At 51.5% G+C, this 26394-nt stretch overlaps 4 protein-coding genes across 6 annotated transcripts; 1 reads left to right on the plus strand and 3 right to left on the minus strand.

The window, feature by feature from the left end:
- The first annotated feature begins 172 nt into the window (after positions 1-172).
- On the plus strand, positions 173-4364 carry and1 (actinodin1). The gene is made up of 8 exons (XM_085939367.1): positions 173-355; positions 502-843; positions 921-1041; positions 2070-2117; positions 2199-2347; positions 2441-2842; positions 2919-3167; positions 3246-4364. Exons 3-8 carry the CDS (start codon positions 951-953, stop codon positions 4191-4193), a joined length of 1887 nt encoding a protein of 628 aa, XP_085795493.1. The 5' UTR covers positions 173-355; positions 502-843; positions 921-950; the 3' UTR covers positions 4194-4364.
- A 445-nt stretch (positions 4365-4809) lies between these two features.
- Positions 4810-8177, minus strand: tmtopsb (teleost multiple tissue opsin b). Its single transcript, XM_085938795.1, has 4 exons — positions 7767-8177; positions 7144-7472; positions 6346-6579; positions 4810-5714 (listed from the first exon to the last, which is right to left on the minus strand). Exons 1-4 carry the CDS (start codon positions 8155-8157, stop codon positions 5454-5456), a joined length of 1215 nt encoding a protein of 404 aa, XP_085794921.1. The 5' UTR covers positions 8158-8177; the 3' UTR covers positions 4810-5453.
- Positions 8178-9715: 1538 nt separating this feature from the next.
- Positions 9716-18189, minus strand: tnk2a (tyrosine kinase, non-receptor, 2a). 3 transcript variants are annotated; one of them, XM_085938793.1, is made up of 23 exons: positions 17867-18189; positions 17686-17771; positions 16871-16957; positions 16692-16805; positions 16252-16419; positions 16112-16177; positions 15788-16000; positions 15396-15545; positions 15228-15323; positions 14637-14818; positions 14207-14333; positions 13997-14143; positions 13827-13921; positions 13560-13754; positions 13272-13363; positions 13163-13207; positions 12878-13095; positions 11920-12129; positions 11075-11613; positions 10565-10679; positions 10370-10465; positions 10066-10193; positions 9716-9882 (listed from the first exon to the last, which is right to left on the minus strand). In XM_085938793.1, exons 4-23 carry the CDS (start codon positions 16803-16805, stop codon positions 9876-9878), a joined length of 3003 nt encoding a protein of 1000 aa, XP_085794919.1. In that variant the 5' UTR covers positions 16871-16957; positions 17686-17771; positions 17867-18189; the 3' UTR covers positions 9716-9875. The 3 variants fall into 3 exon arrangements, with proteins under 3 accessions (XP_085794919.1, XP_085794918.1, XP_085794916.1); XM_085938792.1 differs by having other exon boundaries at positions 16871-16960; XM_085938790.1 differs by lacking the exon at positions 16871-16957 and having other exon boundaries at positions 16692-16844.
- Positions 18190-18241: 52 nt separating this feature from the next.
- Positions 18242-25089, minus strand: tfr1b (transferrin receptor 1b). Its single transcript, XM_085938794.1, has 19 exons — positions 25020-25089; positions 23676-23715; positions 23224-23431; positions 22900-23122; positions 22637-22774; positions 22479-22563; positions 22278-22406; positions 22100-22195; positions 21877-22016; positions 21676-21797; positions 21462-21581; positions 21269-21354; positions 21147-21210; positions 20998-21065; positions 20683-20750; positions 20518-20608; positions 20209-20436; positions 19834-19983; positions 18242-19765 (listed from the first exon to the last, which is right to left on the minus strand). Exons 2-19 carry the CDS (start codon positions 23706-23708, stop codon positions 19553-19555), a joined length of 2262 nt encoding a protein of 753 aa, XP_085794920.1. The 5' UTR covers positions 23709-23715; positions 25020-25089; the 3' UTR covers positions 18242-19552.
- Between the last annotated feature and the right edge of the window lie 1305 nt (positions 25090-26394).

Consider the following 26394-nt stretch of genomic DNA (forward strand, 5'->3'; position numbering starts at 1 on the left):
GCACGATGCACGCGGGATCGTGAAGGCCCGCGCACTACATTAGCGTCACGCTGGCTTCGTTACCATGGCCCACAATACGAGATGATTCGACATGATTGTATGCCTAGGAAGCGAAACCTTGACAACGGCGCGTGCAAATGTGTCTCTTGAAGGCGGACGTGCTCAACACGGTGCAAGTGTGGCAGACTGCAGTCAAGCAGATTCCTCATGTGCCAAACACTTGGCGCTGGTGCATGCGCTGAGCTGCAAGCTGCAGTTTTGCCATTGCCGGTTTGGCGGTGCGCGCCGAGAAGAGCTTGCGTGGCTGCGTCTTCCAGTACCTCACCAACCTCGTGCCCCGAGAGAATTGTAACATGTGAGTGCTGAGAAATGACCTCAATGACAACAAAAGAAGGAAGCACTGTGTTGGGGTACACCACCCTCCCCCCACCAGCAAGGATTTCCATCCATTTGAAGTATTGGCTTTTGGAATGATGTTTCAATTTACTTTTTGCATTGCAGCCTTGAAAGGAACACTTCCATGCACCACATTGGAGTGAAGGCTCCTGGCTCAGCATTGCCCCGAAACAAAAGGGAGGGGGGTGGCCCTCCCACCTTTTTTCTTCCTGCTTTTAATGACACTTCCTCGCAACGGCGCCGCCCTTGGCCGGCCAACGGGGGGGCCCTGTCGAGGTGGCCCTCTGCTCCGTCTGCGTATGTGTTAATGAATACCTCTCATGTGCTTGTGATGACGGGCCAGTTTAAAACCTGGCCCAGGTCCTCGTGCAAGTCAGTCTGTCTCAGGGAGGTCTGCATCGCACTCACTCGAACCGCCATCAATTCTTGTCGTTAGAGCAACCGCAGGTAAGAGAACTTTTTTTTACCTTGCCCAGTGCAGGTTCAAAGTAGTGTAGTAGTGCGTTTTTTTACCACCCTGGTAGGAGACCGGACTAGAGCAGACGAACAGAGTCATGGCTGCAGTGAGGAGGACCAGGCTCTCTGCTGCACTGACAGCCGCCGCGCTGGCCACCATCATGGTGGTCCTGCTGCTGCTGCTGCCCGGTGAGTTGACTACGATGGAACCGCCAACTGCATTCACCCAAAATCAAAAGTGCAGACTGACAAGACTTGCTTAAAAGTTTTTGAGGGTGGCAAAAGTATTCCCCCACTCTACTTCTGTACGAGTACCGATACTTGTGGGATGATCAAATACGTATGCTCGTCAAAGATTTAACTCATGGAGTTCAAATAATCTTGTACCTCTTTTTTTTTTTGGACGCAAATAAGCAAAGTTTCTGACAAGGTCTGTCGGTGTCTCTCGGTCAACTCTAGGACATCATCTAATATAGCTTTCCAATGTCTACATATTCACATTCTTCTGTGTTTCATATTCAAGCAAATATTCAAGCTGCTCAAAGGCACGTGGTTCTTTTTTTCCATTCCAGCCGCGATGGCAAGGAGCTCTGCTCATGTGCTATCTTTGTCTTAATAAGAATCAACATCATCGTTCACCTGCTTGGGGTTGGCAAAGGTGATTGGGAGCTTTGCAAGCCCCGCCCATTTGAACAGCAGTTTGCCCCTGTTGGCAAAAAATGACTACGTGTCAGCATCGCCTTTTCAAAGGCTTCCTTTGCTTTTACATGCACCAGATGCAGGTTGGGTGAAAAAAAAAGCCGAAAGATCCCTCCATTCCCATCACAAGCAACACTGAGAAAAATGGAAAACTCATAATACTGTTTTTTTACAAAAACGTTTGACTCCATCTTCCTATAAACAGCAAAATCTGAGACTGTTAATTTTGCAGCGGTGCCTCTTCTTGCCGTAAAGCCCATTAGTGCTTTCTCAGCATCAAGTCGTGATGCCCCTCCGTCCTTCTGGAAAGCATTCACCCCTTTCCCCTGCGGAGATGAAAGGAAAGCTGAATTCACTTATGGCGCAGCATGCGGCCCCGTGTTAGGGCCACCTTTAAAATGTACAAAGAGCAGCAGCCAGAAAGCCCTGCGGCGGCGGCGTCTAGTTAGCCAAACCTTCTCATGAATCGTCTCTCTCATTTCTTCACATGCCTGGTCTTTGCTCTCTTGTGTTTGCAGCAGACGTGTCTGCGGGACCCGTCGCCGGCCAGGCCAAAGAGGACCACGGTAAATGCAGCAACACCCGGCAGCCTTTCGCTCTACTTAAACTTTTGCAAACCATTAACGGCTTCTTTGTCTTGCCCTTAGCGAGAGGGGGGGGCATCCAAGCCAGGGCGGAGGCAGCGGCTGCCCACAGGAGACTGAGCCGCAACCGCAGGAACATCAGCTGGTACAAGCAGCACTCGGACTTCTGGAACTGGTACAAGTACTTCACCGACAACGGCAATCAGGAGGCGGTGAGTCCACACTGTGTCGAAAATGGATCCCAATTCACCTTTGACAACATCGGCTAATTGCAAGAAGCCCCCGCCACACACACACATACACAGGTACAGGAGCTGGACCGCATCTACTTGGCCTATCTTCAGAACAAGAACCGTGCCGAAGGCCGGCGCTCTTACAAGGCCTACCTGAAGCACCTGGGGGAGATCTACAAGTCCTGCGCCGAGTCAGATGACCCCAACTGCGTGGCATCCTATACCAGCCGGCCCAAGCCCGAGCCCCCAAAGCCGGCGCCGCTCAAAACCTGCGACCCCACCAAGGAAGCCTACTGCCTGTACGCCGCCTTGATGGCTGGGAAAAGTCCCTACCTGCCGCTGGTGCTGCCTGCCTCCGTTCCGTCCCCGGCCAAGTCCCCGGCCCCTGTTTTTGTACGCTCCGCCGCCCCAGCCAAAGATCCTCAGCCGCCTCACTACTACTACGCGCCTTCGTCAGTCTCGTTCCTCTCCAAGGTATGACAGCACACAATATTGACTCGACTTTGCCGTCAAACCGTCGAGTGGATGGAGTGAGTGCATCCGTTTTCAGGAGCAGAAGGCGGAGCTGGTGCGCATCTGCGGGGCCGATGACGTCGAGTGTCTGCAGTACCACCTGAGGGCCGCATACGGGTACCCGCCCGCTGACGTGACTCCTCGTGCCCCCGCTCACCAGGGCTGCGACCCCCAAGCGGACCCTACCTGCAAGCCCCTGTCAAAGGCCCCCTACGACCACTACCCGCAGTACTCCAGCTGTGACTCGCTCAGGGACCCATACTGCGCCTTCGCTGCCTCCCCACCGGTGAGTTACCTGAGATACCTGAAAGAGGTACTCGAATATCCTGGTAGAAATGACGTGCAGCTCAATTTTTCCTTACAGGCTCCCCGGGCACACAACCCGGCTTCCCCGGCTGGCCCGGGGTCCTGCAACCCCATCTTTGAGGATGGTTGCAACCCCCTCACCGCCATCAAATACGCCACGCCCCCTAAGGCCTACAAACAGGAGGCGAGCGAGGAGGCGGCCGCCATCCGTGCTCCCCCTCCCGCCACTGATCATTACAGCAACCCTTACGGCATGTATAGAGATGCCAACGCTCACGCTAACAGAGTCGTCGACCCTTACCCTACGTACCATCATGTTAGCGCCCCAGCCGAGCCGCCCCCGAACGACCCGTATGCAATGCTGCGCCGCTTCATGGCGCAGGTTCAAGGCAGCGACCCGTACGCACCGCGCACGGAAGCGACGCCCGAAACGGAGCCCGACGATCCCCTCTCGGCCATGAGAGATAGCGCTGCCATGCACCGCCACGGTGCCCGCCAACAATACCTGTTCTCTCACCCCGAGGAGCCAACCAGGGAAGAGCGCCACCCTCTGGGGTCCCCGGGAAAAACCAAAGAAGGTTACGACTGCTACATCGGGTACGACCGTGAGTGCTTCCCGCTGCAAGCGACTGAGCCCCGATCGGGTGCCCACCGCCGCGTCCCCTATCCCGCCGAATCCTACGAGCCCCACTTGAATGCCGACGGCACACGCCGCGGCGTCTTGGAGCCGGCTAACCCGCACTGCGACCCTGAGTACGATCGCGACTGCCGCTTGCGCCGCCTCGAACCCGAACAGCCCCGCCACGAGGTCCAACCCGAGCGCCGCCAAACCCAACCGGAGGCGTCAGAACAAGAGCCAAATGAGGCCGAGCCTTACCAAAGTGGCCAGGAGGAGTCTTACGTCTCCAACGTGCCGACGCCCCCTCAGGGAATGCCCAGCCTCCAGGACATACTGAGACGCTACGGTGACCGCTTCCCTGAGCACGATGACTACCGCAAGAAGTAGAGCGCAAATGCGCACCAGCTTGCAGAGGGACTCGAAAACACAAACAGCCCACCAGACCCCCCAACCATTGCTATGCCAGTCCATGAAGCCAATGAACATGAGCGTGGCCCTGCGCTTGGATTCCACAGGAGGCGCCCAAGCCTCACCAGACTTTCTCCAAGCCGCATGATTTCATTTCAGTTTACTTCTGCTTTCGAATATTCTATTAAAAAGCACTTGAATGCTGGTTTCGGCCACTTTTCATTCATTCCTCTGTACCATTTGGATTCATATTGTACATTATCTATCTATCAATCAATCTTTAGCACCGCCATCTTAGCTATCGCTTCGTCTTACCCAGTGTTCAACTTTAGTTGTTCCCTTTTTCTCTTCAAGATGAGCTCCCGCTCCAATGCGTGTTTCTCCTTCAGAGTAGCAACCCGCGAACAATAATATCCCAAATGAAGGCGTTTTTTGACGACCAATTGAAATGACTAAACCCTATTTGCTTCTTGGGGCTGAAAAACGGAGTGTTAAGACGGTGTGCCTTGCACTTGAAAATACGAAAGGAAACAGATGGAGAGGTCTGTTATTCTTTAGACTGCAAGTTTATTTTCTTAGCGATCAACACGGTAAATGACTCATAACATCAAGCAAACAAAACAACCACATGTATTTCTCAACAATATAATGCACGAGTCCCTTTCGTGGCATGGAGGTAAATGATATCAACGCAAAAATGGCTCATCTTGATGTCAACATGAGCCAAAAGGATGAAAAACACTTTTCAATTTAACCATTACAAACAAAAATGTGCAAATAATGCTGTTACTCATGACTCGATTTATGACTTGATTCATGACATGAATCAAACTTGAATCTAAATAAAAGCATGCTTTATTTCATCCAACCATTAACATGAATGTTCAAACAATGTTTTTAAACATGGCACATTTAAACAATGTAAAAAATATAGATGCAGTATTACAAAAATAAAATAAACATGTTTGCTATTTTAAATAAAGAACACAACTACTAAATTGCATTGTGATTGTAATTTAAATATGTACATGTACATAAAAAATATAGGAAATATCAAATAAACAAAGCAACCTCCTCAGCAAAACAAACAAAATAAACATCACTCTGTTGTGGGCCTTTCCCCACTTAACGCTCGAGCCTGTTTTCATTTTCAAGCCATTACTGTTTCTATTTGCTCATCCGTGGCCTCTTTGTGGGCTAGGGGCCGTTTGTGTTCAAGCACCTCCGGGACCTCTCTAGTCACTGTCTGTAATGAGCCACCAGAGCGAGTCTGGCTCGAGGACGGTCAGACGGGCTCGGCGGCCGCTCGTCTGCCTCGGAAGACCGGCGGACGGATGGCGGTGAGGCGTGAGCAGACCACGGCGTGGCGGCGCTCAAGTGGCTGTCGCACAGGTCCGGCTGGACGCTGCGTCGCGTCTTGGTCACCCTGGAGAAGGTCTTGAGGGTGGAGCCTCCTTCCACCGCCGAGCATCTGAAGAAGGCTCTGAAACAGCGGTGGAACTACACACATGAACACACAGAGGACAGGCATGCGGTTTTAGCGCCTCTAAACCCTTCATTCATCCTCTGAAGCCTCACAAGGGAGTTTGGATGGTAGGCAAACTGGTCGCCAGCCAATAGCAGGGCACACATAGACAAACATTCTTGGTATACTGAGCATGTTTTAGGAATATGAGAGCAAACCGTGGATAAACGTAGTGTACTCTAGTTAGAATAGGCCTCTTTGGCACATGTGATTAGCTAGGTAGCTTGAGCTGTTATATGGCTGTAACCCTTCCTTCTCTTGCTTCATTAGCTTTCTCTTCTCTATGACACTCTTTGCACATACGTCGAGGTTGCTCTCAGTTAAGACTACAAGGTCACACATTATTGCACAGGCTAGGCAGAGAGTAGTATAAGAGCAGAAACCCTCGTGGTCGGGGTTAGACCTTCTTCTGAATCTAGCAGAGAAGACTCCACAGCTGTGTCTCCATCATTCTGGCATACATGAAATAGTTCAACTGTGAGGGCGCCAGGGACGCGGGCTGAGTCTTGGTCATTACTGTTAGCATAGCCAGCATTAAAGATAAAGAACTGGGAACGAACCTAACACTCTCCTGTTTTGAACGATGGAGGTTGCTGTCAAGCCTACCTGCTTGTTCATGAAGATGTAGATGAAGGGGTTGATGACTGCCGAGGACTTGGCCAGCAGCGACGGCACGATACTGGCCTCCGGGCCGAGGGGCTCCCCGGGCCCGAAGGTGGCCATCAGGGCCGCAACCCCGTAGGGCAGCCAGCAGAGGAGGTAGCAGAGCACCATGGTGACCACCATGACCAGCACCCGCCGCTCCCGCCGCCGTGTCGCCACAGAGCTGGGGCTGCGTGCCTGCAACAAGGTTTGCCTTCAAACCTTCGTAAGGACTTGTGAGTTTGTTTCCTACTGCACGCACTTGTTTTTAGAAAATGGACCAAAATGAGGAAACGAATTGCGTACCGTCCGTATTTGGACTATTTGCCGGCTGCAGAGGATCAAAGCAGAGCGTCTTCCACCAGAAGACACATTCCTCGCATTAAAATCTTTGTCGGGCCAACAAAGGCTTAGCCGGCAGAAGTTAGCACGTCTCGCTAAGCAGACCGAGGTCAATGATCACGATTGAGCTGGCTTACGCAAGATTGTTCAGCAAACAAGCGTCTTTGCGTTTTCATCTTCCACTTTCTCGCACTGTAGATGTATTGAGCAGGCAGCCGCCATTCACGTTCAAACAGCGCCATGGCATGCGCGAGTGATCACAAGCACTCGAAGCTCGCCAGCATCATTCTAAAGTCCCACAAGAAAAAGAAGGCCCCGCAAAAGAAGGTCCGCAAGCAGTCGGGGTCCGATGAGACAGACAACTTGGACCGTTTGGCATTTGGGGGGGACAAGACGTTCGTCGCTCGCTCGCTCGCTCACCTGCGTGATGGCGCGCAGCAGCTTGCCGTAGGAGAAGACGATGACGCCGAAGGGCAGCGCCAGGCAGAAGGCGAACAGGCATACCACGTAGGAGACGTTGTTGGCTGTCCGCGAGCGCCAGTCCACCGAGCAGGTGGTGCCGGGACCCTCGGGCCCGTAGCGGCTCCAGCCCAGCAAGGGCGGCAGTGTCCAGGCGATCGAGTAGAACCAGGAGAAGCAGATGCCGCTCAACGCGGGACGGAAGTCGCGCCCATCCGCCGCGTTGGGCGCCGTCATGGTGCGGTAGCGCTGGTACGACAGAACGGCCAGCGAGACCAGCGACACGATGCCTAAGTGGGACAAAGGTTGTCAGGATCGCTGGCGAGCGAGCGAGCGAGCGGTGGACCCTGAAAAACAAGTTTAGCGTTGCAACCATTGAGACAGCGAGACGGACGAGCAGGACCGCCTTGCTCTGCCACTGTGGGACAAAACAGCTTGTGCTGCTAATTGCTCAATTGTCGAGTGCCCGGCAAATTGTCTGGAGCGACAAAATCAGATGCAATCAGCCCTTATGGCCCAGGCGAGAGCCGGTCCAGGAGACCCACTTCGCAACTTGACTGGAACTTGGTGGCGCCAAGACTCACCCAGGCAGGCGTTGATGAAGCCATACCACACGCAACCCGCGCGTCCGATCAGCCATCGTCCGTGGATGCTGGCGGCGAAGCTGAAGGGGGTCCCGAGCACACTGACCAGCAGGTCACTGAGCGAGATGCTGACCAGCATCAAGTTCATGGGCGTGCGCAGAACCCGGTAGCGTAAGAACAGGGCTAGCACCACCGAGTTGCACACCAAGCCCAGCGTGCCGATCGAGCCCAGGTACACGGCCACCACGAGGTGACCCGTCGGGCTGAGCGACGGCGGTGAGCCGGATACCTCTTCGTAGTTGGCCGTTGCGGCGGCGGCAGCGGCGGCAACGGCGGCGCCTCCACCCTCAGGGCAGTGCGCGCAGCTCAGGCTCACGTCGCAGTCGATCATGCCGCCGAGTTCGGACCCGAGTCAAGTTCACTCAAGCCATCTGGAGGAAGACGAGAAAGAGGAGAACGAGGTCGAGAACGATGAGGCGCGCGGCGGCCTCCGTACCGTGCGCCTTTTACCCATGGAAGTTACATGGGGCTGCTACGACTGACAAGAGGATCAAGCTGGTGAGCGGGTCGAGGGTCGGCTCAGCTAGAGGACAAGTGTGGCGGCTCCGCCCCCTCGGTGCGCTTATTCTTCGCCTCACAAGTCTGCGCTTTTCTCACCCAATGTGCGCGCCGCGGAGTCGCGCACTCAAGAACAATCACAGTCAGCGTGTGTTCAACTTTCACAGATTCGATTAGCGTGCGGGTGATGCGCCGAGGGGCCAATTTGCATTTTTTGTTGTTGTTGTTCATGGCATTCGGTTGCCTACCTCGTTTTGTTTTTGATGACGAGCCCTTCCTCCTCGAGGGAGAGGAACATCTCCGACACCTTCGATCGCGCTCCGGTTCAAGGATAAGTCACTTGGCCGACTTGTTCGTCATTATGGCGGCCTTATCGCTTAGCACCATGCGATCAATAAGAGGGAAGGAAAATGATCACAAACGAGAACGAATCAATTCGGACTGGAGGACGACGGCACAATTGACAATCTGAAAGCTACACTAAAGAAATGTGCAAATACATTCATGTCTGTGGGTACTGATAGTTGGATCGGACGGGGAGGGGGGGCTGGGAGGGAACCGCAACTTCTTCACAGGCGCTGTTTACGTTAGTCAAGGTCACGCGCGTGGGGCAAAATCCAAAAGTGCATTCACGAAGCAGAAAAGCTCAAAAGAAGCTGGGGGAAAACACAAACACTCTCTTCTTGTCGGTTTCCGCTGAGTCAAAGTGCCCCGATGGGCTTTTGCGCGACGTGATACGCCATGCCTGCATGCGCAGACGCACGTTCGCCGTGCAAGGTCATCTTTAGGGACAAAACAAAAAAAAAAACAGTGGCTGCTGTTGCTCCGACCGCACATTCGAGGCTGATTAAAAGACTGGGCCTTTCCCTTTCGGAAAAGTACGCCGCCCGCCCGACATAATGCGTCAACTGACTCAAAGGTCGTCGCAGATGCCGCAAAGCACCAAGGAAATTTGCTTTTATTTGGCGCGGTTGTCTGCAGCCTGGTCGCCCCAATAACGTCCTCAAATAGATAACGGCGTTAGTTTGCAACCGTCAAACTTTGAAAATTGCAAGTTGGGTGACACGCAATGCACGCAATGCACGCGGAAGTTGAGCGAAAATAGCCACAACCGTCAGAAGGTCAAGTTGAGGACAGGCTGGCCGGCCAGCTGTGACTCATCATTTTGTTCCCTCTCCGTTGCTAATTTCAAGCATGGGATTTGATCCATTTGCTTGATCGAGTCAGTCAAGTCTGTCATTTGGACAGTCTCGCCGCTTTCCTTCTGCACTGGAGGCCATTCACAAAGGCTGTCCAAGGCACGCAAATTGTTGCAGTGGAAAGCTCACAAGTTCAATCCCACTGATTTCCGCGAAAGCTGTGACAGACGCCATCCTTTCACATTACTTTTATTTCAACCTTGGTTGAATGGAACAGTTGTAAGAGTTATATGAAATGAATGAAAATAAATACGCAGTCGGCGAGAGTTGGCGCAAGCACTTAGCAACAGTACAACAAGACGAACATTCACTGGTCCTCCAGTGGGTGAGGCATCGTCGTCATCTCCCGCTGTCACTTTCTGCCAGACAAACAAAGATTTGAGACCAGACTGAGCGGCCCTATGACAGATCTCAGAAGAGCACCACTCTTATGTGAATGTCTTCTGGAAAATGGAATAGTCCGACCATCATGAAATGATACATTATGACGCAGAAAGAGCAAGTTTTTAAAAGGGTTTGAACAAAGCCAGTGTGCTTGCTACCTGTTGCTGTGTGCTCCGTACGTGTCCAGCATGAGCGAGCTGGCCTCTTCCAGGTTCCACCGGCAGCGCCGCAGGAGCGCCTCGCACTCGTGTCGGGAACGCAGGCCAACGCCAAACAGCTGCTCCACCTTAGTCAATGAGAAAATGGCATCATGCGTTTGGGTACCTCAAAAGCGTTTCAGGGTTGTTTGAGCAAGACAACAACTCGTTGCCTGCACCGTCTTCCCTTGCTATACGTATCTTGTTCTTCGATAAAAGATTTCAAGCGTTTGACCACACAAAGGTGCCACGGATGAGGCAGCACCTTCAAATCGTTGATGGCTTGCCGGACTTCCCCGTGGTGAGCTTGCAGGGCAGCATGACACTCATCCAGTGTGACACCGTGGACTGCTTCTTGGATCTGATGGGGATCAATTTCAAATCAATCAATCAATCAATCAATCAATCAATCAGTCAGAAAAGCACACTGATTCCGCCGCTTGGTTGGTTGGTTTCGCACCTGCGCGACGCTCAGCTCATGTCGGCCGTTGTTGTTGTTGTAGGAGGAGTTGGGCTTGGCTCTGGCAAGATGCTGAATCATGGGTTTGACTGCAGCCATGTTGGCAGCACCATATCTAATAATAATACATTTGATTTGTAAAGCGCTTTCATAAAAGAATCTCAAAGTGCTATCTGATCAACAGTGACAAGTCAAGTCATTACTGCTGACATTTGGCTCATTCTGCCCATCTACTGCCCATCTAGTTCCGTCTTTCACTTAACTGCCTCCAGGCCAACTTTTCGCTTGCGTATATTGTTATATTCTTTATATATCCTTTGGGATGATGTTTCAGGGCAAGGCTCACATTGAAAGTAAATGCGCAACCATCTTAACAAGCGCATATTCGACAGATCAAAGAAGGTCATGCCAGTAAAGGTTGGGATGCATTTTCAGTTCAATAACTAACGTCAAGATAGAATTTGCATGTGAATTGAGTCATTTTGTCATCGCTCCTGTTTCATATCCTACCTCTCCAGTAGAGCCGGTCGCTCCGGCAATGGGGCACGGGCGGAGCTCTGCGGGCCCTCCATGTCAGCGGAAGTTCCGTGAACCTTGCGTGAAGTCAGGGGGTCCAAAGAGGAGCCGGACGGGTACAAAGACGTTACTCTAGGAGGCGAGGAAGAGGACAGAAGAGGACCGAGAAGGCCTGAGGCCCGGCGAGGGGACACTGAGAGCGGGGGCGGTGGAAGCGCCGCAGGCGACTGGGACGGCGGCGCGAGGGTGAGTGGCGAAGACGAGCGAGAGCCCGGTTGGGAGAGGGCTCGCTCCCGCGGCGGCAGCTGGGGGGGCACGTCTTCCAATTCCAGCGAGATGGAGCCCCGGCGTGGGTGGGCCGCCCCCACCGAGGGGCGTAGCAGGGATACCGCCGGGCTGCGGGGTGGGAGAACGGGCCGCTCCTCGGAAGGTGGCGGCGGGCCCATCTGCTGCTGAGCCGCGAACGGCAGGGGAAGCGGCGAAGAGGGGAGCGAGCGGCCTGTTGCCATGGGAACCTGGAGCTTCACCATCACCTTGGTCAAGCACAAAAACAAAAACCTGATCACACCATTACAGCGCCAGTCTTAAGCTTCGAGGCCTTGTAGTTTCAAGCATGCTCTTTGATCTCCATTTTCCGCTGCACCCAAATGACATAACTCCAGACTGTCATTACAGAATGCACCTTTGGTGCGCTTCAATTGACCACAATGGAGATGAAATGACAAAGTTAAAGCCATATCCTTGCCTTAGAATGTTTCAAAACATTGACATGAGCACAGCTACAATGTTTGAGGCGGAAACACGGCCGGGGTTAAACGTCCAATAAATGCCTGCGGCACCTCTCTCTGGAGTTCTTGGAAAAGGTTGGCCGACTGCGACTCGTTCCGGGCCGACGCCACGGAGCTGTTGGGAGTGGCAGGGGGATCCTCCGCCACCGCCGCCTTGTTGATGGAGCACACCTCCTGGTCCTCAGATTGGTCCCGCAGATCGGGTGCGACCTCATCGTAGGCCGGCTGCGGGAGGGGCCAGTCCAGGATGGACGGGGTGTCCTAAGAGACCGTTCACAACACGTTGTATTATTTCAACTTGGAATATATTTCAAGTTTAACACGACTAGAAAAGTTCAACACTTATGTATGTGTGTGTGTGCTTATGTGTGTATACGTGTGCTTTTCAAACATTTTTGATATTGGCATCGAGGCTTGGTCCCTAACCCGCATCAATTGTGAGGCTTAACAGTATTTGGTGTGAGGTGAGTGAGTACATAAAGCAGGGATGACGAAATTGAATACACTAGAAATCCATTAGTTCCTTATCATGGGCGACTGTGCACTTTCTCCGGGGTCTCGAATAGTCCTCAGTCAAGTGTCAATGACACTAAAGCACCCACCCCAGTGATAAGGACAGTCCCACCCCATAGGGACATGCGTGTTATCCTGTTTTTTTGCTGCTGATGTAAGACCGGGGCAAGGAGAAAGCCACAAAGTGGCGTATCAAAGCGTGAAGCAGCGTCACGCCAATCAATGAGTGCCATCTTGTCACATTGTGTGCATCCGAGGAGAAGGCCCCTGACGAGTGCCCACTTGCCTTAAAGCGTGGGAGGAGGGTCAAGAATCGGATTGATTTTCTGTCATGACAAACTTTGTGAATCTGACACATGGGTGGAGGAGCTGGTGATGCTTTTGTATACGACCATCGCTAAGTAAGAGCCACCATGATATTAATACATGGTAATTCCATTCAACAAACTATGCCATTTCAAGAACTGCGCCGTTTGACAGTTTTGGCTAAGCGCACCTTAAGCGTGTCCTGGTCCCGCGGCAAGGTCTCAGTGAGCGGCGAGGGCGTGGTCGCGGAGCTGAAGCCGTCGTCCGTGAAGTCGATGAGCGACACCTCGCCAGAGTCGGGTCGGCGCAGCTTCAGGCCCAGCGACAGACTCCGCCTCTCGGGGCCGGGTCGGGCGCCTTGCTCGTCGTCGTCGTCGTAGTCCTCCATCACCGAGTCGTAAAAAGGCTCTGCGAAGACACAGAGGGAGAGTCACGCACGGCGGCCATTTTAGCACGGAGGCAGAGGGAGTCTTACGCTTGAGCAGGACTGCAGGCTGAGGAGGACGCGGCGGGGCTTGCTCTGTCAATTTGGAAAGCTGTGACAATTGCTTGGCAAAAAAATCTTGACAAAAAATGCACGTTACTCTTGGTCCGGTTGGGGAGTTTGGTCGGTCTGGAGATGCAGGGGTCCATTCCGAGGACGTCGGGGGGCTTCATGGGGTTCCCCAAATAAAGACTGAAGAGAGAAATGTATCATCGGGTGAATACCAAAGTGCGTAAACAACATGCGGGCAGTGGTTGAACTGCTGTCAATGGTGCGAGGCTGCACTCTAGTGGAGAAAAGGGAGGCGACTTTGGGCTTGTCCAATAATGGCTAGGTACCACAGACTGGGAGGGAGCCAGTTGGCAAGTGCAATCAATGTGCAACAAACCTGTCGATGCGGTCGGCATGGCCCCAGCTCCTGTGCGGATCCGTGTCTCCGTGCCCCGTGTGGATGAAGGAGTGCTTTAGCGGTTTGCTGATGTCTTCCGCCGACAGGCCGGTCAGCGCCGTCACCACGTGGCGAGGGAACGGGCCCACTTGCAGCGTCCGCCGGTTCTGACCGCGCCACCAATAGTGCTCAGCCCTAGAAGCAGAAATGCGCGGAGTTACAACCAAAACTTGAACTGGGCGACAACAAGCAGCTCTACCGACTGACCTTCCCTCAATTATGGTGATGACATCATTCATCTGAATGTGTAGCTTGTTGTCCTCGGCAGAGTCCTGCAGGGCCCTCATTTCGGCGGGCGTGCTCTGAACAAGCAAAAAGTTCCCGTCGTCGCCGCTGCGGGCAAACAAGCCGAAAGGTATGGGAGCTTGCAGCCATACCTCCATCAGGAAGTCCCTGAGGGCGGCGAAGGTGGGCCGCTCCTCGGGTTTGGGGCTCCAGCACTGCAGCATGACGTTGTAGATGTCCTGCGGACAGTCGTCCGGCTTGCATAGCCGCTCTGCCTCCACCTCAGCCTTGTGGAGGATCTGCCAAGGCCAGACATCTTCAAGTCGTCACCCAGCGGCGACTCCTTGCCACGAGAAGAATACCTGACTCCCGTTCAGGCCCGGCCACGGCTCCTGCCCGTGGGTGAACATCTCCCACAGGGTGACCCCGAACATCCAGGTGTCGGAGGCGTGCGAGAAAGTGCGGGTCTTCAACGACTCCGGAGCACACCTGCAATGAATCAACGTCATCGTTCGTTCCCACCGCAGCCGCTTCGGACCGTGAAAGGGTTGTGGTGTGTTCGGCGATTGCGTCGCTTTGCCCTGGACATAACGCCTCGCCATCTTCAGCTTTGTGGGGGGTGGCCGGGGACAATTTGAATGAAATGCAATTTAGCAAAAGGAGCAGTTAGCACGCTTGTTAACGTCGGCGCCATAGGACATGCTCTGTTTCAGCAGATATTTCAAAATGTGCAAAATTTTGAAAGATTGATGAAGTGGTTATCGTTCGACGGGTGACATAAAAGATTTGCACCATGGGAAAGGGACTTTGTGACCCTCCTCCATGACGTAGTGGTCGGAGTGGGACGGCAGCGCCCTCATCAGGCCAAAATCACCGATCTTCACCGTCTCATTGGTGGACAGCAGCACGTTGCGGGCCGCCAGGTCGCGGTGGAGGAAGCGGCGCCGCTCCAGGTAGGCCATGCCGCACGCCACCTGGACCGGCAAAAGCGGACAAGTGACTTTGGCTTCTTCATCATGTGCAAATAGGCAATACAATAGCAACATTTCTAGACTGCAGCCCCTCCCCTCAATCACTGTTGATGGGCCCCATGCTGATTTTCATTCATTTCCCCTAAAATAAATACAACCATTTAGATTAGGAATGTCAAATAAAAATCATCAAGAATAGTTTTTGTACCACTACAAACTGCTTGCCCACCCAAACATTGCGCAAGTTCATCACATACAAAACAGTAGTTGACAGACTTGTAAAATCAATCAATCCAAAATATAAAATCCCAGACTAAACTATTTACTTGATTCTATGACAATGACATTTTACTCATAAAACAAGACATGAAGGACATCATTTTGTCAAGGTTTTCCACTAAAGTGTGTTTACCTGCACGGCGTAATTGCAGAGTGATGAGATGAGAATGTGACCCTGACGCTTCCTCAGCCGGTCCAACAGGGAACCCAAAGGAGCCAGCTCCGTCACCTGACCACAGCCGCTCTTTATTCAAAATTGACCCCCCCCCCCACCTCACCCGCGTGTGCGTGTGCGGCTCACCATCTTCATGGGCTGCGTCAGGACGATGCCATAGAGGCGGATGAGGTTCTGGTGGCTGAGGGAGTGCATGGCGTTCACCTCTCTGATGAAGTCGTCCAGCCCGTCTGACTCCAGGACGCCGGCCTTCAGACACTTGACCGCTACGGACAGCTGCCAGAGCACAAATTAAGGTTGTGGTTTGTCAAAGTATGTTGTGAGCGGAGCAGACAGGCTGAAAAATACAAATAAATGTCATTTATTTCGTCATATAAAGTGCTTTGCCACCACATTTGTCCCAATGTTGAATTGTGTCGAATAGCTTTGATTAGATAACTGTAATGCTCGGTGTATGGTCAAGTGAGTTGAGTGGCTTTCTTCATTCATCCAAAAGTGTCGCCGTTTTTGTGTCTCACCGCGTGACCGTCAGGGGCGCTCCACTCGCCGCGGCGCACCACTCCGAAGGTGCCGTCGCCGAGACGCTCAAACAGCTGCAGCTCCGCCTCTCGGATCAGGCAGGTGAGCGAGGCTGCCGACTTCCCGGCAGGGGACGAGGAGCCACCGGATGCCGTCGCCCCCAGCGAAGGGGCCGGCTGTGGCTCGGTGTCAGGACGCTTGACGGGAAACACCTGCGGGCGCAAGGAAAGGAGAGAAGGTGACATTCGTGATATCTGAATTCCACGGCAATGGATTTGACATTACAGCTCGTAGCGTGTCATGTTGACCTGATTGCACCTTACCTTGCTCATCCAGGATTTGCGTTTGTACAGTGCTCGCCTCCTCTTGATGGCCTCCCACAGCCTCCTCTGACCTGCAGACAGACAATGCACATCTCCATCAAAACAGGCACACGGGAGGCAGCAGGGGGGGCGTCGAGAACCTGACCGGGTCGGCCCATGCCGATCTTCTCCAGGTCTTCGTTCTTGACGTAATCAAAGTGCGACAGCCGCGTCACGTTGAGTTCATCGCGAATGCGCAGGAAGTACTGCTGCAGCTGCACGTCCATCAGAAGCTCCAGAAGCCACTCCGTGCCCTCCTCTCCCTGCATCTGCACCAAAAATACACAAGTTGCATTTACACTACTGTGGAATCTGGATCAAATCCCATCAGAGTTCCATTTAAAACGGCAGCCTCTGTGATACCTTTACATTGACACAATTAGGGTCAGATCCCAATACTCGCTAAGACAGAGCTTCGTGTTTGCTACCCGAAGACGAAGGAGCTTGCGCATGACTGCAAGCTATGAAATGCCAGTTTGCATTTGGAGCAAATGGACAAAGCCCCCCCCACCGATGAAAAGTGATTGTAGCGCACGTTTACCATTTGTCTCCCGTCATTCTCCGGCATCCCGGCTCTCCCCTCCGAGTCTTCCTCATCGGCCGCCTCTCTTCCCCTGGCGTAGGGGAGTCTCCGGTACGTGTAGCCGTCCCCCATCTGCCACAAGACTTCTAGCGTCAAGATGCCGACATCCACCTACAGACAAATTGGCTCTGTCTCACTGCGTCCCCCTATCCAAACGCTGGCCGGCCGCCGCTGCCGAGTCACGACGTCCCGCCGCCATCTCCGTAGCTTGCCTCTCGGCCACCCTGCTAAATAATTCAGCAGAGCTATCGAGGAGGAGGAGGAGGACCGGGGAGGCAGCAAATAAAGATGCAGACAAACGGACGGAGAGATGGATACTTCCCCGCATGCAATTAAGGGAGGCACAGCCAAGTGGATGTTATAACGATGAGATTAGATGTGTTACATGTAGTAGCTCTCTTTCTATGCACACATTAAGCCCCCCCCCCCCCCCCCCCGCCTCCACTCCCACGGTTACCATGGCAACCACTGGCCGCAGGCTCCCATCTGCATGAATGCGTTTGCCGAGGTTTGGAACAGGCCAACGTTCCAAATATAGCAGCTCGGGCTACATTGAGCATGTTGCTCATCAATTAATTGATTTCAAAAACATAATGCATATTACAGAATCTAGCGATTCTTAATCATTTGAAATTCAATGTATAATTAGTACAAGAAGTCAAAAGAGGATAACTGAAATTCATATTTGAAAGCGTTACACTACTGTGGTGACACCGACGTCAATAACTTCATTTATTATGATGACAATTACTACGAGCTAGTTTCTAGCGTTTTATAAAACTGCAGGCAGGGATGTGTAATGTTGTGAGCCGTCTGTTTGCCCAGTAGACGACCGCTATTTGTTTAATCTTTTAATCCAGTCCAGTGTCTTAAGCGTTCAAACTCGGGTACCACAAAAATGTTTGTGTATGCGTTTCATAGAAAAGCCCATATGAACTTAGTCCGGTTTTACCTTGCACACGCGCTGTTGATGCATTAGAAGTGGATCAAAACTGAAATAGGAGGTCAGCATGGCTGCAGGTCAGCCTCCAACTGCAACTAGAAAAACGGAGGGAATTAAGTCAGGAAAAGAAAATAAAGATGTATGAATGACATATCATTTTCGTGTTTTGAAATAGAACATGGGAATTTACCACATCGCGATGATCACGTTGCGTTTATAATTATTTTCCTCATTTTGCTGATCCGTGGACTAAAACAGAGTACACCGACCAGTGGAGGTGGGCTTGAAGACCACTCGACGCTGTGGTACGTCTTCTCGAGCAGGACGTGTTGGTATATCGGCAAATGAGTAGAGATTTAACAGGAGCGTAGTCTCGTTCTTCCGCCGTGGCAAGTGTCGTGCATCGCCCCCCTTCGCAAAGCTCAAGAGTCTGAGCACCACATTGAGATTCATCCGCGTCGCACAGTATCCCGGAAGTAGCAAAACGACTGAGCAAAAATGTTAACTAGAAAATATTTTCCCGCAGATGACGTTTTAATGCAAAAAATACCAATACAAATATAAATTGGATGCACAGCTAGGAGTTTATTCCAATCTTCGTCAAAACATGGAAGAAAAAAATTCAAAAGTGACAGAAATCCCAAATCCGACAATCAATTCAGTACCCACACTAAATCCAACAAATTACCTTAAAGTGACAATGATTTTTTTTCCCCTCTGTGTAACAAAGTTGATTGATGAGCTGCAACTCAATTAGCTTGTATGGACCAACTATATTCCTTTTCAGGAGACATGGTGTTTGAATTCCTGCAAATTCTCCAATACAGGTGCTAAATATATGAGGGGGGATGCCATAAATCGCCACGTCACAGAAACGAAACCTGACTTAGACATTAATTTGTCACCACAAAAATAATTTGATTTCCAATTTTAACACAGAAAAAAAAAACATCTTTGCAGCGAGCATAGAAGATGAGACACTTTTCTCCCTAGCGACAAAGAAGGAAATTCAGTGAGGAAGAAAACGAGCCCCAAGGAGCTACCACAAAGCAAAAATCATAATAAATACGTAAAAAACTCTGGGAAACACTGTCCCCGATAAGTTGTTCCACCCTTGGAGTGAAATATGAGAGGCACTGCTCCCGATAAATACAAGTGTATAAAAAAAAAAAAAAAAAGACAAAATAAACAAACGCATCGGTAGATAAAAACTACCATCACTCGACGTCATTATGGGAGACGCTGCCCCCGATAATGGGTTTCATTAATCATGGGAGTCATTGCCCCCGATAGCTCGCGTCAACTGGTCCTTAAGTGTAGATCAGCAACCAAAATTTGCTTGCCAATTGCCCTCAATGAGGACTTTGATCCGCTTTGCTTCATTGACTTTTTTTTGCGGGGGTAACAATCTTTTCGAAAGCTTTAGCTGCCTCCGTTTCGGTGCCAACAGTTGAGTTTTAAGTTCGCTTAGCAGATACTGCTGTCAGATGAGACAGTATAACCGTCATAATTATGGAAGGCACTGCTTCCGATAACATATATATATTACAAAAAAAAGTATTAAATAAGGTTCTCAGTGTTTGGGTGGCAAAGATGTGGCGAGAGAGGTGGGGGGGTGTCAGTAGCATGCAAAATTTTCAAGTCATAGGATGGGACCAGGAGCCCCCCCTTCCCTCCCCCCCAAAAAAACCTATTAGAAAAGCTACACAATTACCGAAACATCATTTTCTTCATTCTTACAAGGAAGTGCCCTCAATTGATGTGAATTGTCAAATAAAATAATACCTGTAAGGGACAGAGCTGTGACTGACAGCCAATTAAGTGCCTAAAAATGTGTTTTCACTCACACTTTGGGGGGCGCGCACGTGCACACATTCTAAACTCGATTGTCGTTTTCCCAAATGTCGCTGACCACGGCATGAGCGCACATCTTCAGGTTCCAGGTGGCCAAGGCCAGCTGAATGTGGAGGTCCCGGGGGTCCGTGGTCTCGGCCAGGGCCGCCAAGGTGTGCTTGCCTCTGCCTAGCACGAGGTGGCGGAAAGGAGTCTCCACAGGGGACACGTACGGCGAGAGGAGGTTGCGTTCCACCTGAGGGTCAGAGATGAGAAGCTAGGTTTTTGGTCACTTTACACCATTAAAAGAAAAGGACATCTTACACTCATAAGTTTCTCATTGACGCGCCGACAGCCGCGCTCTTCGTTTGGGTCGGTGTTAATGATGACTCTGTTTAAGTTGGCCATGGCTCGCGTGAAGGATCCGTAGGCGTTGCTCAGCCATTTGGGGTCCACGCCTTCCAGCTCACCACTCTGCACAAGACTCCTTTGTAAACATGCAGCAAGCTTGACGGGAAACACTCAAATCATGCCAGCACAGAACCAAGCCCTCACATGAGTTTCCAAACTTGTAAAAAGCCATTCAAAGCGACTTGTTTGGTCACACCAAACAAGAGCATAGTCTCGGGATAATCGGACAAGCTTGGGAGGGCAATTTCCAAGCAGCTAGAGATCTTCCCGACCGGCACCGGGGCTCACCTTGACGAGCTTGCGCACATGCGTGTAGAGCAGGCTATAGGCCTTGGGGAGAACCTTGCGGTACCCGCTCATGTCCAAGCTGAGCATGCGGTCGTGGACCAGGCGGAGAGCCATGCGGCCGGCCAACTGCGCAGCCAGCGCCGCTATCTTGCCAGTCTCGTGGGCCGTGTTGTAGTTGAGGTGGTCGGCATTGTCCAGAAAGGTGCCGTCGTAAGGGTAGGTCTCCATCTTGCGGCGAGAAGAAGAAAAAAATTGCTCAGGTCCACAGACACATTACGCAAAGGTGGAAACGCAGCCAAGAAGACTCACATTGGGAGTGATGAAGTGGAAGGAGATGGAGGGAACGCCAGCAAAAGCCATGAAAGGGTAGGCCGGGTCGTCCACGGACATAGGCCTCAGTCTGCAAATACGCGCACGGACTCACTTATGAGAGCGCTTGCGCTGATGTCATGGGCTAACGGCGGCACAACTCACACGTTGGCCTCCCATTTGGTCTGTCCCACCATATTATACACGGTGCCCCGATCTAGCGGGCTCTTCACCTGCGAGCAAAAGCTTTGTCAATTGTGGGGAAAAATCTGCGCCACCAGACTCACCAACAGCTTCATACTCCAGGGCTGTTAGGATCCTAAACTCTGCATAACGTCCTGGCCTTTTGAGCCACATTGGCTGTCTTGCACTACTCCTCTTGCGCTATATTCTGACTGTCTGCTGTATGCACATTTGCCCCTCTTATTTATGGATTTATTTATTCAATAAATGACAATAAAGCAGACTGACAGACTTTACCTGTTTGATGGTGTCCTCCAACAATTTGCGAAGCAGTGGACTTGTTGAGGCGACAAAGCCGCCGCGACCTGGCGACACCACACGCACGCACGCACGCACGCTTAACAGACAACGTTGAGGGTCGCTGATTGTGCGCGCTTTGAACCTACCCATGACCACGCCATCCAGGCTGATGTAGGTGACTAGCTTTTGGTTGATGGACGACAGGTAACCCTGAAAAACAAACAAAAAAAGTGTGGATTTGGCCAAACCATACATAAGCAGCACTCACCTCTAAAAATTCGGTGGCACCGACGCTCCCGTACTCTCCGGCGCCCCAGCTGGCAAACACCAGGCTCCTCCTGGGCCGGACACCGTCTGGACAGAGCCGTCCAAACGTGATGCAAATGAGAAAATTTGTCCACATGGAGCAGAAAGCACCTTCCAAAAATCCAATCAGGTATGGAGATGTTCTTGTGTCTTACCTCTTTCCACCAAGTCTTTGAAGGCCTTGGCCATCTCCATGAGAACGGAGCAGCCGACAGTCGCTCCGGCATAGCCCGGACCCCACGCGTCCCTTTGCGCCCCCAGGACCACGTACTGGTCTGCAGCACACAAACGCACAAGTCGGGACTCTCTCCGAGCACCCGGAGGCAGACGGCAACAGAGTGGCCACACGCCAATTGACTTGTACCATACCGGGATCGATGAATCCTTTGATGACTGCAAACACGTTGTGGACCTTGGTGTTGACCATCACGTTGTTGACCTCCACGATGATGTTCTCCGTGCCACCCATTTTGTTTGGGCCGCCAATCGCCCTGCACACAGGCGCAGGCTCGGCATACGGATTTGGCCTGGCCCTAAGCAGCCGGCAGGTGGGCGGGCAGGCAGGCTTACTTTTGGAGGGTTTTAGCCATGGGGAAGGTGATGGTCTGAGCCGGGATGCTGGGGAGGGCCGACGAGCGGGTGGGCGGGAACTGGGTGTGGTTGAAGGAGGGGAAGCCCGGCGTGTAGGGGTCGCCCGAGCCCAGGTGCACCTGACGAAGGCCAAAAGCAGACAAAGTGAAGCACGAGACTCCCGGTGAAAGTGGCACGGCGATTGCGCGCCGGCGCCACCTACGTGGCCGTAGAGTTCAAAATCGGCCATGTTATCAAAATCTTCCGGGTCGGGGTAGATGAGGACGGCCGAGGCTCCCTGGGCCTCGGCATTGGCAACCTGAACAATGGGCACAAAAAAAGAAAAGTAAAGAAAAACAATCATCAATAATCTCTTGCCTTTTGAAAGTGTCGGCCTTTACCTGCTCAGCAAAGGTGAGCTGTCCCGCTCCCGCTCTGAAGAGCAACACGCTGCCATTCACCTCCACGCCGGCCGCCCGGACGGCATCAAAATCCTGACGACGACCGTAGGTGGCGTACACCAGCTTGCCCTGAGAAAGAGCAACTCATCTGGAGCGTCGCAATCCTTGGCTAATTACTGGCGTATGGCTGTTGCCGCTCACCTCCACCTTCCCGATGGCGCTGTAGGCCAAATAACCGGCGGGTTTGAAGACCTCGCTGCCGAAAGTGACGGTGTTGGGGCGCTGGCTGTTGGGACAAATGCGCTCATTGGCACAAGACCACGTGGGAGACCAACAGGGCGAGGGTACAGGTGAAGCACCTGTCGGGTTTCTGCAGCTGAACGTAGTGGATGTCCGCCCAGGTCTCTAGGTCCAGCGCCTTAAATTCGTCTGAGATGGCCGCGGCCAGGCGGAAGTCACCCTCACTGCCCGCCGACCGGGACGGCATGTCAAAGGTCCTGAGGAGAGATTCCGTTCCATCATTTGTCCTTTGAACAACAGCAACTTTGTCTTTGTGACAGCGTTTTCATTTTCATCAAACTGCCGCCGCCTGTGACGTGTGCTTGGAAAGTTGGCAGTTTACCTGAGACGCTCATCAAAAGCGGGGCGGGTGAATTTGTCGTCGAGAAGCCGGCTGATTTCATTCCAGCTGAGCGGGACCTCTTCCTGCGACACGTCCTCACCGCTGTCGTTGGCGCCTTCCCCTGTCCCTTGCTCCTTCATGACCCCCGCCTGCACAGACTCACTTGGGCAGCTGGTGGACTCCGCGTCAAGCTTCTTCCCAGTGAAGTGACCCACCAAGGAGCCTGCCAAAGTGTCCAACTCACACTTATTTTCACATAGTCTAATAAAACAACAACAAAAAAAAAAACAGACAACACGCCCTCGCGCCAATCCCCCTACCCACCCACAGCAAAGACAAGCAGGAAGCCCAGCGCCAGGATGACGAGGAGGCGCCAGCCGTTCAAGGCGCCGTCAGGGACTCGCCGGAAGCCCGGCGAGCCGTCGGCCGGCCCAACCTCCGCATTGTCGTCGTCCGACAGCTTGAACTCCACGTTCTGGTTGGTCTCCTCGTCACGCTGCGTGGGGAAGCGGCTGTACCGGACGCTTTTCATCTGAGGGACGAAGGAAGGATAAGTTTGGGGCCCGACTATGCCTGCTGCTTGGGCCAAAACGTTTCTTTCTGGACTTGAGAAAGAAGCTCACATTTGACTTTGAAGTGGTGATTTCCATTTGATACAAACCATTCATTTAGATTTAATTTCTTTGATTGGATTATAATATCTTTGATTTTTGCAATTAGAAAAAGACAACAAAGAGCATTATTTTCAAAGTCTCTCACTTGGGTTGCATACTCACCATGTTGTCAAACGTAGTCTTGACTCGATCCATTTTGATTCTGAAAGAGATGTTTTGTCAATAAGTTTGACCCATTCAGCGAGTCTGTTCGGCACACGATGTGTACAGTGCGGCCATTCTCAGCCACTTGACTTCAAGGTGAAAAGCAAAAAGCTGGAGTTGCCTCCTCACAGTCCTCGTCTTTGCAGAATTGTTTGCATTCTAAACTATTAACTGCCTAGTACTTCCTCTTACACACTGCTTCATTACTGTTAGTTGCAAAGCACAATTTCCTGAGGACAGCCAGTGCAAAGAATGTCGAAACTGGTTTCTCAAACCGCCCCCTCACAACCATGCGGGCTAATTTTCACCTTGCGGTCGTAACGCTTTCCAGGAAGAGGTGTGCAAGATGACAAGGGAGCAACAGCCATGTCTAAATATTCATTTATATAAACATAGTTGCTACATCAGAGCACAGACACGGCACACACAGCTTGGTAACTTTTCCATGACACATAAGGCAGAGCTCATTAATGTCATGACACATTGATACAAAACATTCAGTAGATATCAAGACATTGTTATGAGGATATGTTTCCTTCTTTTCCCCTAACTTTTCTTCCCTTCCGTATTCTTGCTTGCGGACAGTATAAAACCTTCTGATCTGGAGTCTGACTGCCGTGAGATAACCCAAGATCTTGCAAATAAAGACCCAACTATGATTCCACATCTTTGTTCTCCTTGCTCAACGACGGACATCTTGAACATAGCGCAACACATGACATTGAGCTCGCGTTCACCAAGTTGAAACAAGTTCGTTTACTGGCAAAAGAGGGAGGAACTTTCATTATTGAGGCCTTCCTTGCAAGTGGAACTTAAAAAGGAGCCACGCGCTGTAGACTACTTCACGGAAGTACATTTATACCAAAATCTAAGAGGGGCGAGAAATTCAACAAATAGCCACGATGTGTCGAACGCGACGAGTATAATCCAACCGGCGTATCAGAAATTATGTCAACTTTTTTCTTCGCATGTTTGTTAGAAATCAGGCACCAATGTTTTTCGAGCAATAAAACAAATGAAAATGAAACAGGAACAAGAACATCTCATCCTCTCTTTGGCAATTGATTGCTACAATTAAGATCACGTAAAAGTGGATTTGGTTTCATTCTGACTGCACGCACATGACCGGCGAGAGGTTTTTTTTTTTGGGGGGGGGGGGGGGGCGGCGAGACGTCGTTTACGTGACATTGCAAAACAGTCTTAATGGCGCGAAGGCTCGAAGCGGTGCGACCGCATACGGTCGAAAAATACATGGACTTATTCCAATTATAATTATACGCATTTCAGCTCATTTCAGCTCACCTTGAGGAAGGCTCCCGTTCCGCCGCTAACGATAGACGCTCGGCGAAATGTGTCCTTCTGTCCTGTCCTATAAGACCGTGAGAGCACTTCCGTACACGTCATCAATATACGTCGGGAGGGGGCGAAGCCACCAGCGGCCATCTTACGTCGCCAATATCTGACTCTGCCTAACTTTTTTTTTTTTTTTTCTGTCTCTACGGGGAACATTCCACCATGTATGGCATGCAGTTGAACCAATAAGTCTGAGAAATAAAACCAAAGGCATATTTCAGCAGTAATCATTTCATTTTCAATTTTCTCTTTTGAGGTACATGTACATTTCAGGTGCGACTTTTGGCACTAATTATTATGCATCCATCTATTTTCTGTACCACTTGTCCCCACTGGGGTCACGGGCGTGCTGGAGCCTATCCCAGCAGTCATCGGGCAGTAGGCCTATGACACCCTGAACGATTGCCAGCCTATCGCAGGGCACACAGAGACGAACAAACCTCCGCACTCTGACAATTTGGAGTGCTCAATCAGCCTACCATGCATGTTTTTGAGATGTGGGAGGAAACTGGAGTGCCCACACAGGCAAGGGGAGAACATGCAAACTCCAGACAGGGAGGGCCGGGGGTGGAATCGAACTCGCAACCTCTGAGGTGTAAGGGGTTCATGCAAACCAGTGTGTCACCGCGCCACTAATTATTATAGTCTTTCAATCATTTGTTTCATGGCAGCACTGTGACGTCGGTGTGAGTCCGAGTGTGGAAGGTTGTTCGTCTCTGTGTGCCCTGCGATTGGCTGGCAACCGGTTCAGGGTGCCCCCCCCCCCTACTGCCCGATTATGGCTGGGATAGGCTCCAGCACGCCCGCGACCCACGTGGGGACAAGAAATACAGAAATTGATGCATTTTGTTTCATCACTAGCCAAACAAAGGGATGTCCGGTTACAAGACACGATTGCACAACGTAAGTTGTCTCAAGTGGCTTGACATATAGAGCGAACAATATATAGTGAATGAATAAAAGTGTCATCTTCATATCTTCATGTTACTTGAATACGCAACGCTCTGACTGACATACTGCAATCATCGCGAGAATTAAGGACAGTTGCGAGAATTGGACGTCAGAGCTACGCTGCTTTCAATATCAGTCGGAAATGCTTGAATCCTTAGTGAGCTAAAAGGAGTCACATGCTTTCTAACTACAGCGACAGACACGTTGATGAGACCAGATCAGAAGATCTTGACTTCCACCGCATTAGGATCACATGCACAATTGAATGAGACCCAAATCAACATACTCACTGTCCTGAGTGATACTGTGACAGAGAAATTCATTCAACAATAGATTGTATTATATTGCGGTTGTGCCGTAGTTTGGAAAAGAG

The sequence above is a fragment of the Syngnathus leptorhynchus genome, chromosome 19, assembly GCF_054491065.1.
Source record: "Syngnathus leptorhynchus isolate UIUO chromosome 19, UIUO_Slep, whole genome shotgun sequence".
NCBI lineage: Eukaryota > Metazoa > Chordata > Actinopteri > Syngnathiformes > Syngnathidae > Syngnathus > Syngnathus leptorhynchus.